At 44.7% G+C, this 15,577-nt stretch overlaps 1 protein-coding gene across 1 annotated transcript in view; it reads right to left on the minus strand.

The window, feature by feature from the left end:
* Positions 1-15,577, minus strand: part of ATP8B1 (ATPase phospholipid transporting 8B1) — a 120,356-nt gene that overhangs the window by 53,527 nt on the left and 51,252 nt on the right. The window contains exon 2 of the mRNA XM_060118675.1: positions 9,539-9,741. Coding sequence (XP_059974658.1) covers positions 9,539-9,719 — 181 coding nt within the window. The 5' untranslated portion in view covers positions 9,720-9,741. The remainder of the gene's footprint in view (positions 1-9,538; positions 9,742-15,577) is intronic.

The following is a 15,577-nucleotide window of genomic DNA, read 5'->3' on the forward strand; positions in this document are numbered from 1 at the left end:
CCAGGAAGATCCCACATGCCACGGAGCAACTAAGCCCGTGTGCCACAGCTACTGAGCCCACGTGCCACAACTACTGAAGCCCGTGTGCCTAGAGCCCGTGCTCCACAACAAGAGAAGCCACCGCAGTGAGAAGCCAGCGCACTGCAACGAAGAGTAGCCCCCGCTCGCCACAACTAGAGAAAGTCCATGTGTAGCAATGAAGACCCAATGCAGCCAAAAATAATAAATAAATTTATATATATATTAAAAACAACCCTAGTTAGTGTCCTCCTAAGTTGACTTCTATCATTAAACACCTGCTTTAGAGACTCAGGTTCCAAAGTGGCATCAGGAAAGCAATAGCTGAGTTGGGTGTCCATGAGCAAGAGCTTCTCACTTGAGGTTCAGTCTGCTCAAAAGCAAGTTCTATAAAGTGAGACAACGCAGTCTCACCACCCCCTCCGTCATTACAAATCACTCAGCTAGGAACACCCCACACAGCCTTTAGTTTACAAGCCACCAGTTCCTGTGGTGTTCTTAAGGCTGCTGTAGTGGAAGGAAATTTATGGCTGATTAGAGAAAGAAAATAAGTAGCCAAAGTAGAATCTCCACATGGGGTGTGGGTCAAAAATTCAAAATGCATCAAATTAAGTGGAAAACATAGCTCCTCAGCATGTTTCCTGGATTTCCTAGGATTTCCATATTTTAATGGACTAGCTTAATCTGTTTTTTGATTCCAGATAAAAATTCATGGATGCTCTAAAGATCAACACCCTTAATTCTGTATTTTTATCTGAAGATATCACTTTCATCAGGGATCTAGCTGCCCTTGTTTTTGTTGATGCCACATCTGGTCCGAATTTATGCTCTAAGAGAGAACTTCCTCTCTGTGTTCTGATGCTCTTGTGGTGATATCTTTAAGCCTTGACGATTAAACATTCCACCTTAAGTACTGTCGACCAATGATCATTTCGCCCCTGAACAGAATTTTGATCAATGAAATTCTGAGTTGGAAAAGATTTTTTAAACAAATGCAGTTTTTTATTTTCAAGCACAGAGAGCCACCCAACCCCGTCAAGAAACCTCTTTGGGGATGGCCTCTCATGGAGAGGCATGCCTAGCCTGCCAGCTGCTCGCAGGCATGTGCTTCAGAGGTGCCTAGAAGTGGTCCTGCAAGGGGTTTAGCATCGCCTGCACGATCTTGCTCACAGTATTATTTGGCTTTCAACAAAAAACCAAAAAAGATAACTGACACTAAAGCCTCTGTCTGAATCATCTCTAATTCCAAAGTTGTAGAATCAGAATTATTCAGTTCTCCTGGACATTAGTCGCATGTCTTTGCTAACTTCACAAGCACAGACGGTATGCAAACTGGGCAAATGGGTACTCCAGGAGCCTGGGGTCGGGGTGGGGGGGTGCCTGTGTGCTTATGGTGGGGGTGGGGGCAGATGCTCACTGGAGGGGCTCCTCTCCTAAAACTGAACTCACCTCTCCCTAAGAATACACAGTCTGGGAACTAAAGTTCAGTACTGTTACCGCGTGCTTAAGAATTTTAAATTCTAACAGTTCCCAGGGACAACGCTGCACCATTCTTGGTCATTTCTTACTTCATCCTATATTTCTAAGCTACCAGCTACCCAGCAACACTAGTGGAATTCCAACCAATATCCAAAACTGGTCAAGTTCAAAACAACAACCCTCTCGACCTGCAAGGGGCTCCCCCCACCACTACTTATCCCCACAAACAGCTCTGTTATTCACTGAGGCAGAAGGCACCTTCTAAAGGCAGCTGCAACAGTATCTCCAATCCTGCAACGTGACCTTGTTACTCCTCCATCAAGAAGAGGTGTCTAATTTCCTTCCCCTTGAATCAAGGCTGGCCTCAGTGACTCTTCTGTAACCAAGAGCAGGTAGCACAAGGGATGCTGCATGAATTCTGTGACCAGCTTCTACTCTGATGCCTTGGGACACTGGTTCTCCAGATGGTCCCTCTAGAATGCTCCCATGGCAGCCCAGCGTTATGCTGGGAGAAGCCCAGCCACGTGGAGGTGCTCCCACTGCAAGACCCAGTTGAGCCTTTGAGTTACCAGCTCAGATGCCAGACATAGGAGTAAAGAAGCTTCCAGTAATTCCAGGCCCCAGTCACCTCAGCTGTTCATCTCCATAGCTGAGGGCCCAGATATCCTAGAGCAGAAACAGGTCGTCTCTGCTGTGTCCTATCTGAATTCCTGACTCACAGAATCTGTGAACATCGTGAAACAGTCATTTTGGGCCAGTAAGTTGAGATTGTGTTTTATGTAGCAATAGATAATTGGAATATCCACTGGGCGTGGTGGGGGGGGTGGGCAGCTAAGCCAGAAATTATTCCTCAGGCATCCTTTTCTCTTGACCCTCCCATCTAATGGGATTTGTGAATGTCAAATCCCTAACATATGTCATGATCTGTCCCCTTCTCTGCATCCTGGCCATCTTGGTTTTGATCCTCACTTGGATTATTATCTACTCCCTTCTCCCCACTGTTGCCAATGTAGGATTTCTAAACAAATGTATGTACCCAGTGTATATTTACTGAGCATCTATTACGTGCTCTGATGGAACAGATATGGCCTCAATTCTTTTTTTTTTTTTTTTTTTTTTTTTTTTTTTGCGGTATGTGGGCCTCTCACCGCTGTGGCCTCTCCCGTTGCGGAGCACAGGCTCTGGACGCGCGGGCTCAGCGGCCATGGCTCACGGGCCCAGCCACTCCGTGGTATGTGGGGTCCTCCCAGACCGGGGCATGAACCCGTGTCCCCTGCATCGGCAGGCGGACTCTCAACCACTGCGCCACCAGGAAAGCCCGGTATGGCCTCAATTCTCATGAAGCCAACCGTCTACTGGGGAAGCTTCATCCCTACTTCACACAGTCATCCAAGGACATAATCATTAATGCCCGCAGGGTATGAAGGAAAGTGCAAGGGGCTCTGAGACCAGATGACAGGGGTCTGCTCCAGGCTAGGGCTGGGGCTCAGAGAAGGCTTCTTTAAGGAAGTGATGCCTATATCAAGCCCTGAAGGGTGAGAAGGAGACGGCCACAGAGAAGGGGGCTGCTCTGGTCGTTGGGAAGAGTGGATGGGAAGTCGTGGAGGAGGGAAAGACTTGCTGGAACCAGGGACTGAGCGGAGAACAGGGTGAATGGAACGTGTGGATAAGCCTGCAAGCTGCAGGCAGCCAGCCAGCCAGCTCGGTCGGGAGAGGAAGATGCGGCCCAATCACACAGGCCTGAGCCGCCAAGGAAAGGAGATGGAATCAGATCCCAGTGCAGTGCCGTCTTTTGCCACCCTGGAGATGGGACTGAGCGGAGGAAACATAGCTACGGAGCAGCTGTGGTGGGAGGAGACCGCTGCTGCACTCTCAGCTGTGTTCCTTTCAGCCTAAACTGCTGGCATGGCCCCCTGAGGTCCTCAGGAAAGGGGCCAAACTCTTCAGCATGGCCACTGTCCCACCCCATCACTGAGCTCCAAGAATGACTCGAAGTTCCCTGAACTCTCGGCCCCTTGGAGCTTTCCTTCACGCTGCGTCGGCCTGGTAGGCCCTGCCCCTGAGACCACGGGGACCAATTTGCCTCTCACACTTATTCAGGACTCAGCGCAGGTGTCCTCACCTCCAGGAAGCCTTCCTTGACCAGGGAAGGCCTCTGAAGCGCTCCCTCACCTGGTCCCCTATTCACACTTCTGTTGAAGCCTCCAATGCTGTCAGTCACAAACACCCACCAAGCCTCTACGACAAATGCCCCCCACGCCTGCTGCCCTGACACCAGCTCAGAATCAGACAGATCAGACCTTGGGTCCTTGGAGCACTTACAGATTTATCTGGAAGACGGGTAATGTACAATCAGCATAAAATCGAAACCAGTCGTTTCTAAGTTACAATGTGATGGGTGCTGAAATGGAGGGGAGTGAGATGACTAATCCTCTCCCCAGAACATCTTCATTCCCCCAGGCTGAAGTCCAGATCCTCCACGTGCCACAGGCGTGCACCCTCCCTCCTGCCACAGAGCCTCGGGATGTGGCCCCCTATTCGGGAGGCTCCTTCCTCTCCACGCCCCTAATTAACTCTTCTTCATCTGTCACTTGATAGCACGGGCATGCCTTTCCACAAGGAAGCCTTCCCTGACCCCCATCCAGGGCAGACTGTTTTGTCACAGCTCCTGGAGCGGAACCACAGGTCAGTCCATTAAAAGACCAAGTCACGGCATGAGCGAGACTTTTTTTGCAACCTCTAGCCTTGTCCCTGTCGCTTTGTCTGTGTGTGGGCGGACTTTTCTGTAACTACAGCTCTCTGTCTTCTCTGTCTGAAGACTCTCATGCCTTGCCCCCCGGCAGGTGGGCTGAACTGTCGGAGACGCAGTCTAAGGTTTTATCTGAGAACCCACTGGAGCCTAGGAAAGCCTGAGGGTGGGGTCAGCATAACTGTCCACAGATTTGCAAAAAACAAAGGCTGGAGAAGCTTGTACGAACAGGAAAGGTTTATAAGATGGCAGAGGCAGGGGTGATACTACATCACCAGAAGTTTCCTTAAATGTGTGGGTAAACTCACTGCTGGGAAATTAACTGTTCTTCAGCCCATCCGTCTTTCCTCTCCATCCATCCACCCACCCACTGTGCTTAGATGTGGGGATGGAAGGATCCATTAAAATGAGTGACTCAGCAGCTTCAGCCTGGGGGGTAGTCCAGGGGAATCTGAATATCCCAAAAGGAAGTGGAAAGGTCAAGAAGATCTGATGATGGAAAGATGAGAGAGGAGATGATGGGTGGGGCTAATAACAGCTAATATTTATGGAGTATTTACTGCATGCCTGAAACTGTTCTCATTCCTTTACATTTGTTTTCTGACTTAATCCTCACAACCACCCAATGAAGTAGGTACTCATATCATGTCCATTTCACAGATGGGGACACTGAGGTAGAGAGAGAGGAAGTCCTTTCCTCAAGGTTACACGGCTAGAAAGTGGTGAAGCCAAGGCTGAAATCCACACAGCCCGTGCCCAGCATCCTCCCTCTTCACCACCGTGCAACACGGCCTCTCAGGGTCATGTACAGAGATGCGGTACATGAAGTGGATTAAAGGGGATTAGCTTGCCAAAGGCAGGCCTGTAGACAGAAAACAAAGGATGACCCAGAATGGGAACATTTTAAGGGTGGAAGGAAGCCAGAAGGAAGGAGAAACAGGAGGAGTACTGAGACAAGAAGGTGTCATCACCTGCCAGGGAGGCCAGCGTTTACTGAAGGAGAGACTTTCAAAAAGGTCAAGCACTTCAGAGCAAACAGAGGTAGGAAGAGAATGGTTGACAAAAAAGCTCACTGGACTTGGCACTGGGGTTCTTGGTGATCTTTAAGAAAATGTTTCCCACAGGGAGGTGGGGCAGCCCGCGGAGGGGAAGGACCGGGGGAACGGGAGGATGTGATGGTAGAGAAATGGGTTTTCACGGGCTTCCCTGGTGGCGCAGTGGTTGAGAGTCCTCCTGCCAATGCAGGGGACATGGGTTCGTGCCCCGGTCCGGGAGGACCCCACATGCCGCGGAGCGGCTGGGCCCGTGAGCCATGGCCGCTGAGCCTGCGCGTCCGGAGCCTGTGCTCCGCAACGGGAGAGGCCACAGCAGTGAGAGGCCCACGTACCGCAAAAAAAAAAAAAAAAAAAAAAAGAGAAATGGGTTTTCAGAAGCTTGGTCATGAGAACAGGAGACAGGACAGCAGCCAGAAGCAGAAAGCAGGACTCAGGTAAGAGTTTGCTGTAGGACAGGGAAGCGGTGAGTGTATTTGTAAGCCAGCCAACGCGGAAAGAGGGGAGAGTTAACTGACAAAGCAACGCTGCCAACAAGGTAGGACACAGCTTTCTCATTGCATCCGCAGGCTCCCAAGAGCGAGCCAAGGCGCACTCATGCAGAGCACGTACTGATTCCCAAGGACTTCATCTCTAAGCTGGTTCCTGACTGGCACAGAATTACCCAGGGCGTTGACCTGGGGACACCCGGATGGTGGAGGGGTAAGCTACACAAACAAACCAGAAAAGCACCTAGAGTCAAGGAATTTTAGGAACCTGTGGCTAAATAAAATTAAACTGGCTTCTTTAAAGTCTAAACTTTCTTGCATCATTTTCTGCTAGTGGACAACCTTCAACTCCAAGAAAAGGATAAAGAATTCTAAGTCTCTGGTCTCAGGGACCACAGAATCTTTGTGTCTGGGAATATCTGGCAGAACCAGTGTTTCTCAGAACACATTCTGGGATGTACCGTTCTTGTGTGTTCAGGGAACGAGAATGTTCATTCCATCAGATGGAAACACTCCCGCTCGCTTTTGTCACCAGTTGCTCAAAGGAAGCCAAGGGTAAAGGTACTTTAGTAAAATCTGTGGGCTTCTTTCTTCCTTCATGGCACATTCTAACAGCAGGCTTACACCCGTTCTCGATGCTCACAGCACACAAGAAACGTCCTTCCACTGAAAAGCACTTGCCATGGTCTCTCAAAACACTCACTTACTAAAGCTCAGTGGGGCTAAAGCATCTTTAAAAAAAAAAAGAAAACGAATTTTCTGCACTACGATATGGTTAAAGGACTTCCCAGGTGGTGCAGTGGTTAAGAATCGGCTTGCCAATGTAGAGGACGCGGGTTCCATCCCTGGTCTGGGAAGATACCACATGCCGCGGAACAACTAAGCCCGTGTGCCGCAATGACTGAAGCCCGGGTGCCTAGAGCCCGTGCTCCGCAACAAGAGAAGCCACCGCAATGAGAAGCCCGTGCACCGCAACGAAGACCCAATGCAGCACCCCCACCCAAGAAAAAGATATGGTTAAAAAAATGAACGTGGTTCACACATTTTTAGACATTGCTCTGCTGTAATAGGCCTGGGTCCCTGGTGTCACTCAACTGGATGGTACTTCGCAGAGTGACTCACGCTCTAGTGTTCTAAAGAAGTGAATTCTTTTTTTTTTTTTTGCAGTACGCGGGCCTCTCACTGTTGTGGCCTCTCCCGTTGTGGAGCACAGGCTCCGGACGCGCAGGCTCAGCGGCCATGGCTCACGGGCCCAGCCGCTCCGCGGCATGTGGGATCCTCCCGGACCGGGGCACGAACCCGTGTCCCCTGCATCGGCAGGCGGGTTCTTAACCACTGCGCCACCAGGGAAGCCCAGGAAGTGAATTCTTTGAAGAAAATTGTCCTTCACGTAAAATGTCAAGACAAACAGATTATAGTTAAAAAGGAAAGTCAGCGTGACATTGACCTTCACTGGGAAAATGCCCAAGTTAGAAGATGGGAGAAAAATTAAAAGAGGGGAAGAGGGGTGCAGAGAAAGAAGGGAGGAAGTGGTGGGGGCAGGAAGCAGAGCGGCCGTAGGGGACACAGGGTGGACGAGGGAACGGAAGTAAAGAGGTCTAGCACTTAATAAATGCCCTGTGTTTGGAAAGGGCACACAGAGGTGTTAGAACAAATAATATGTTTTTGGAATTCCCAGGCGATCCAGGGGTTAGGACGCAGCACTTTCACTGGTGGGGCCTGGGTTCAATCCCTGGCCGGGGAACTAAGATTCCGCAAGCTGCACAGCAAGGCCAAAAAGAAATTAATAATAAGGATAATAATGTTTTTTAAAGTCACAGGCAAAGTCACTTGACAAGGGTTTTTGAAAACCACCAAATTCCCCTAGAAATATAAACCACCACTGGAAAAGACCCTGAAGAGCCAAGATCAAGTTCGAGCTCCCTCAACGCCTGTGCTCTGGGGGTAGAAATCTACAAGAACTATGACCTGTGAACCGAACGATCCGAAAGAGCCCAGGGCAGCAGCATGTGAAGGCAGAGTTGGAAAAAAACAGAGGTGAGGGTTTCCGCCCACTACGTGCCCCTCTGACATTTCCGAAGGCACCCAACCCCATCCCTTGGCCTTGTCCCGGACCACACATCTGATAACATGGCACCGAGCACCAACAGCAAAGTTCACCCCTAGAGAACTGCAGTGCCAGCTAGCTCATCAGATACCCACATATGGTAGAGATATGAAACTTACAAGCACAGCGGGAGAAGGAGTAAGAAACACATTATGTACTATTCGGGCGATCAGCTAGAACTCCCCGTGCTGACTCGTCAGGCTACTTCAGCCCGAACAATATCCAGTCGGGACGTGTTATGACAGATGCCACATTCCTGTTCAGATTGGCAGTGATTCCATTGCACCGTAGCTCGATTATCGTGATTTTAGTGCCTTCTGCTTCAAGGCAGAAAGCACTTATACTCAATAGCTGAAAATTACAGCCAGAAATCCACAGTAAGATCTGATCATTCTAAATGTTTGATATGGAAAGCTGAGGATGGGAAAACAATAGACTTGAGACAATGGCCTTCCCAGGTTTTGGAGCCTGCGGTGGCAGGGGGCCCTTGTGGCACATGCACGTCCCCACACAGAAGAGCAGAAGACAGGCACCATCTGACCAGAGAGCAGGAGGAATCATTACATAAGTGGGATTTCATGCTTTGTCACTTTTTCTACAGGTAAAACCTGTTGGAGCAAAAAAAAAAAAAAAAAACAGCTTAACAGGCAGCAGAATCCTGGAGGGAGAGACAAGCAGGGAGTGACATATGGAAAGCAGGCTTCTGGCAGGCCTGAAAGGGCAGATCGGCAATGACAGAGGCTCTGGGGAAACCAGAGGTTATTCTGATTGAGGCTGGGGAGAGGTGCATGTGGAGAGTCAGAAAGAGAACAATTTCCTGGAGATTTCTGTGAATGGGAAACTGAAGTTATTTAGCTGGAATGCAAGGGACCGTGGAGGAAAACATTTTCAACCTGAAATCTGAAGCAGATCTGGGGTCTAAAGAGAAAAGGATCAGCTTCCTCATGGAGCAAAGGAAAAAAAGAACACGTGTTTGCCGGGGTGGGAGAACCAGCAGGAAATGAAATAGAAAAGCCACAAGGGAAAAAGCAAAATCATAAAAGTCAGCTACATTCTGTTACCCTAAATGACAGACTGTCTATGGCCATTTTCAAGAAACATCAGTAATGCTGAGTAGTTTTGACAGAGACTGTATGACTCACGAAGCCTGAAATATTTACTACCTGGCCCCTGACAGAAAACGTTTGCCAATCCATGATCTAGACCCTGCCTTGAAGCTGCCCTGATCCTAGGCAGGGAGCACAGTTTGCTGCATCACAGGCTACTTGTGCCGAGCAGAGCCCCATAATTTTTTTTTTTTTTAAACTGGAGAGTCAAAACCCTTTTATATTCACAACTGACTGAACCAAAGGTATGGTGACTCCAAGGTTCTTGGGTGTGGTAACAAGCAAATTCTTCCACACTCAGCTTCCTTCTAAATTTATAGGCACAAAGCAAGAACTTCTATTTTCTCTGCAGAACTTGTCAGCTATGGTCCACCGGCCCTACCACACCGAGGACAATGTGTACTCTTTCCCAAGCGCTTCAAGTTTCATCTGAAGCTAAGAGAAGGAAGGTGCCTCCTGGACCATCTGTTCTTTGCACCTGTTGCCACTGCCCTTGTGAGGACGGACAAGTACCCCATTTCCAGGTCCCAGCGTGTTACCTTTTTTGAATGGCTCCCGGTTTTCCTCTGTTTCTCTGTTAACTCGATTCTGCTCTGGTTCCACCGCAGGCTCCTGGTCTTCAAGTTCATCTTCTGTTTCATCATCACTGTAAGGGACCACTTCGTCATTAGGCTGAGAATCCTCCTCAAATGTCGTTTCTGAGTCTCTTTCTGTATTCATTCTGCTGGCAAAGTGGAACTACCTGGTTTAAAAGAAAGGGAAACCAGAGTGAAACATGACTCATACCCAGTTTTTGGTTGAATTCTGCCTGCATTCGGTTACAACGCTTTTAACAGAACCTGACTTACTAACATGGAAATATGCCTGAATAATCATCCCAAAGTTCAAACTGTCATGCAAATTAACAACAAAACCATTCATTAGTGATTAAATGCTGGGGTGAGAATTTACAACTGTCATGTAGCTGCCAACTTTTTTTTTAATGATAGACAGGCTTTAAGGTTGTGTTTCAACTCGTGGGTCTCTACCCAGCAAAATTAATTTAATTGGTTCACAACCAACACTAAAATAAAGTGAAACAGATTTTAAAATATCAGAGTCCAGCACGCATAAAAAGAGTTAGTACTGTTTAGGGAAGAGTTTTACAAAACAGACACATATATACATTTATTTGCATTGTGGGTCTTAATGGAAATGAATTTCTTTTGGAAATTGTGGATTGCTGGCAAAGTTTTTTTTTTTTTTTTTTTTTATTTTACAAATTTAATCAGTTATACATATACATATGTTCCCATATCCCCTCCCTTTTGCATCTCCCTCCCACCCTCCCTATCCCACCCCTCCAGGCGGTCACAAAGAACCGAGCTGATCTCCCTGTGCTATGCGGCTGCTTCCCACTAGCTATCTACCTTACATTTGGTAGTGTATATATGTCCATGCCGCTCTTTCACTTTGTCACAGCTTACCCTTCCCCCTCCCCATATCCTCAAGTCCATGCTCTAGTAGGTCTGTGTCTTTATTCCTGTCTTACCCCTATGTTCTTGATGACATTTTTTTCTAAATTCCATATATATGTGTCAGCATACAGTATTTGTCTTTCTCTTTCTGACTTACTTCACTCTGTATGACAGACTCTAGGTCCATCCACCTCATTACAAATAGCTCAATTTCATTTCTTTTTATGGCTGAGTAATATTCCATTGTATATATGTGCCACATCTTCTTTATCCATTCATCCGATGATGGACACTTAGGTTGTTTCCATCTCCGGGCTATTGTAAATAGGGCTGCTATGAACATCTTGGTACATGTCTCTTTTTGAATTATGGTTTTCTCAGGGTATATGCCCAGTAGTGGGATTGCTGGGTCATATGGTAGTTCTATTTGTAGTTTTTTAAGGAACCTCCATACTGTTCTCCATAGCGGCTGTACCAATTCACATTCCCACCAGCAGTGCAAGAGTGTTCCCTTTTTTCCACACCCTCTCCAGCATTTATTGTTTGTAGATTTTTTGATGATGGCCATTCTGACTGGTGTGAGATGATATCTCATTGTAGTTTTGATTTGCATTTCTCTAATGAGTAAAGATGTTGAGCATCCTTTCATGTGTTTGTTGGCTGTCTGTATATCTTCTGTGGAGAAATGTCTATTTAGGTCTTCTGCCCATTTTTGGATTGGGTTGTTTGTTTTTTTGCTATTGAGCTGCATGAGCTGCTTATAAATTTTGGAGATTAATCCTTTGTCAGTTGCTTCATTTGCAAATATTTTCTCCCATTCTGAGGGTTGTCTTTTGGTCTTGTTTATGGTTTCCTTTGCTGTGCAAAAGCTTTGAAGTTTCATTAGGTCCCATGTGTTTATTTTTGTCTTTATTTCCATTTCTCTAGGAGGTGGGTCAAAAAGGATCTTGCTGTGATTTATGTCATAGAGTGTTCTGCCTATGTTTTCCTCTAGGAGTTTGATAGTGTCTGGCCTTACATTTAGGTCTTTAATCCATTTTGAGCTTATTTTTGTGTATGGTGTTAGGGAGTGATCTAATCTCATACTTTTACATGTCCCTGTCCAGTTTTCCCAGCACCACTTATTGAAGAGACTGTCCTTTCTCCACTGTACATTCCTGCCTCCTTTATCAAAGATAAGGTGACCATATGTCCGTGGGTTTATCTCTGGGCTTTCTATCCTGTTCCATTGATCTATCTTTCTGTTTTTGTGCCAGTACCATACTGTCTTGATTACTGTAGCTTTGTAGTATAGTCTGAAGTCAGGGAGCCTGATTCCTCCAGCTCCATTTTTCGTTCTCAAGATTGCTTTGGCTATTCGGGGTCTTTTGTGTTTCCATACAAATTGTGAAATTTTTTGTTCTAGTTCTGTGAAAAATGCCATTGGTAGTTTGATAGGTATTGCATTGAATCTGTAGATTGCTTTGGGTAGTAGAGTCATTTTCACAATGTTGATTCTTCCAATCCAAGAACATGGTACATCTCTCCATCTATTTGTATCATCTTTAATTTCTTTCATCAGTGTCTTATAATTTTCTGCATACAGGTCTTTTGTCTCCTTAGGTAGGTTTATTCCTAGATATTTTATTCTTTTTGTTGCAATGGTAAATGGGAGTGTTTCCTTGATTTCACTTTCAGATTTTTCATCATTAGTATATAGGAATGCCAGAGATTTCTGTGCATTAATTTTGTATCCTGCAACTTTACCAAATTCATTGATTAGCTCTAGTAGTTTTCTGGTAGCATCTTTAGGATTCTCTATGTATAGTATCATGTCATCTGCAAACAGTGACAGCTTTACTTCTTCTTTTCCCATTTGGATTCCTTTTATTTCCTTTTCTTCTCTGATTGCTGTGGCTAAAACTTCCAAAACTATGTTGAATAAGAGTGGTGAGAGTGGGCAACCTTGTCTTGTTCCTGATCTTAGTGGAAATGGTTTCAGTTTTTCACCATTGAGGACGATGCTGGCTGTGGGTTTGTCATATATGGCCTTTATTATGTTGAGGAAAGTTCCCTCTATGCCTACTTTCTGCAGGGTTTTTATCATAAATGGGTGTTGAATTTTGTCAAAAGCTTTCTCTGCATCTATTGAGATGATCATATGGTTTTTCTCCTTCAACTTGTTAATATGGTGTATCACATTGATTGATTTGCGTATATTGAAGAATCCTTGCATTCCTGGAATAAACCCCACTTGATCATGGTGTATGATCCTTTTAATGTGCTGTTGGATTCTGTTTGCTAGTATTTTGTTGAGGATTTTTGCATCTATGTTCATCAGTGATATTGGCCTGTAGTTTTCTTTCTTTGTGACATCCTTGTCTGGTTTTGGTATCAAGGTGATGGTGGCCTCGTAGAATGAGTTTGGGAGTGTTCCTCCCTCTGCTATATTTTGGAAGAGTTTGAGAAGGATAGGTGTTAGCTCTTCTCTAAATGCTTGATAGAATTCGCCTGTGAAGCCATCTGGTCCTGGGCTTTTGTTTGTTGGAAGATTTTTTATCACAGTTTCAATTTCAGTGCTTGTGATTGGTCTGTTCATATTTTCTATTTCTTCCTGATTCAGTCTTGGCAGGTTGTGCATTTCTAAGAATTTGTCCATTTCTTCCAGGTTGTCCATTTTATTGGCATAGAGTTGCTTATAGTAATCTCTCATGATCTTTTGTATTTCTGCAGTGTCAGTTGTTACTTCTCCTTTTTCATTTCTAATTCTATTGATTTGAGTCTTCTCCCTTTTTTTCTTGATGAGTCTGGCTAATGGTTTATCAATTTTGTTTATCTTCTCAAAGAACCAGCTTTTAGTTTTATTGATCTTTGCTATCGTTTCCTTCATTTCTTTTTCATTTATTTCTGATCTGATTTTTATGATTTCTTTCCTTCTGCTAACTTTGGGATGTTTTTGTTCTTCTTTCTCTAATTGCTTTAGGTGCAAGGTTAGGTTGCTTATTCGAGATGTTTCCTGTTTCTTAAGGTGGGATTGTATTGCCATAAACTTCCCTCTTAGAACTGCTTTTGCTGCATCCCATAGGTTTTGGGTCGTCGTGTCTCCATTGTCATTTGTTTCTAGGTATTTTTTAATTTCCTCTTTGATTTCTTCAGTGATCACTTCGTTATTAAGTAGTGTATTGTTTAGCCTCCATGTGTTTGTATGTTTTACAGCTCTTTTCCTGTAATTGATATCTAGTCTCATAGCATTGTGGTCGGAAAAGATACTTGATACAATTTCAATTTTCTTAAATTTACCAAGGCTTGATTTGTGACCCAAGATATGATCTATCCTGGAGAATGTTCCATGAGCACTTGAGAAAAATGTGTATTCTGTTGTTTTTGGATGGAATGTCCTATAAATATCAATTAAGTCCATCTTGTTTAATGTATCATTTAAAGCTTGTGTTTCCTTATTTATTTTCATTTTGGATGACCTGTCCATTGGTGAAAGTGGGGTGTTAAAGTCCCCTACTATGATTGTGTTACTGTCGATTTCTCCTTTTATGGCTGTTAATAATTCCCTTATGTATTGAGGTGCTCCTATGTTTGGTGCATAAATATTTACAATTGTTATATCTTCTTCTTGGATTGATCCCTTGATCATTATGTAGTGTCCTTCTTTGTCTCTTCTAGTAGTCTTTATTTTAAAGTCTATTTTGTCTGATATGAGAATTGCTACTCCAGCTTTCTTTTGGTTTCCATTTGCATGGAATATCTTTTTCCATCCCCTTACTTTCAGTCTGTATGTATCTCTAGGTCTGAAGTGGGTCTCTTGTAGACAGCATATATATGGGTCTTGTTTTTGTATCCATTCAGCCAGTCTGTGTCTTTTGGTGGGAGCATTTAGTCCATTTACATTTAAGGTAATTATTGATATGTATGTTCCTATTCCCATTTTCTTAATTGTTTTGGGTTCGTTATTGTAGTTCTTTTCCTTCTGTTGTGTTTCTTGCCTAGAGAAGTTCCTTTAGCATTTGTTGTAAAGCTGGTTTGGTGGTGCTGAACTCTCTCAGCTTTTGCTTGTCTGTAAAGGTTTTAATTTCTCCATCAAATCTGAATGAGATCCTTGCTGGGTAGAGTAATCTTGGTTGCAGGTTTTTCTCCTTCATCACTTTAAGTATGTCCTGCCACTCCCTTCTGGCTTGTAGAGTTTCTGCTGAGAGATCAGCTGTTATCCTGATGGGGATTCCCTTGTGTGTTATTTGTTGTTTTTGCCTTGCTGCTTTTAATATGATTTCTTTGTGTTTAATTTTTGACAGTTTGATTAATATGTGTCTTGGTGTATTTCTCCTTGGATTTATTCTGTATGGGACTCTCTGTGCCTCCTGGACTTGATTAACTATTTCCTTTCCCATATTAGGGAAGTTTTCAACTATAATCTCTTCAAATATTTTCTCAGTCCCTTTCTTTTTCTCTTCTTCTTCTGGAACCCCTATAATTCGAATGTTGGTGCGTTTAATGTTGTCCCAGAGGTCTCTGAGACTGTCCTCTGTTCTTTTCATTCTTTTTTCTTTATTTTGCTGTGCAGCAGTTATTTCCACTATTTTATCTTCCACCTCACTTATCCGTTCTTCTGCCTCAGTTATTCTGCTATTGATCCCATCTAGAGTATTTTTTATTTCATTTATTGTGTTTTTAATTGATGCTTGATTCGTCTTTAGTTCTTCTAGTTCCTTGTTAACTGTTTCTTGCATTTTGTCTATTCTATTTCCAAGATTTTGGATCATCTTTACCATCATTATTCTGAATTCTTTTTCAGATAGACTGCCTATTACCTCTTCATTTGTTAGGTCTGTTGGGTTTTTATCTTGCTCCTTCTCCTGCTGTGTGTTTTTCTGTCTTCTCATTTTGCTTATGTTACTGTGTTTGGGGTCTCCTCTTTGCAGGCTGCAGGTTCGTAGTTCCCGTTGTTTTTGGTGTCTGTCCCCAGTGGCTAAGGTTGGTTTAGTGGGTTGTGTAGGCTTCTTGGTGGAGGGGACTACTGCCTGTGTTCTGGTGGATGAGGCTGGATCTTGTCTTTCTGGTGGGCAGGTCCACGTCTGGTGGTGTGTTTTGGGGTGTTTGCGGACTTTTTATGATTTGAGGCAGCCTCTCTGC

Source organism: Mesoplodon densirostris, chromosome 15 (genome assembly GCF_025265405.1).
Source record: "Mesoplodon densirostris isolate mMesDen1 chromosome 15, mMesDen1 primary haplotype, whole genome shotgun sequence".
Classification (NCBI taxonomy): domain Eukaryota; kingdom Metazoa; phylum Chordata; class Mammalia; order Artiodactyla; family Ziphiidae; genus Mesoplodon; species Mesoplodon densirostris.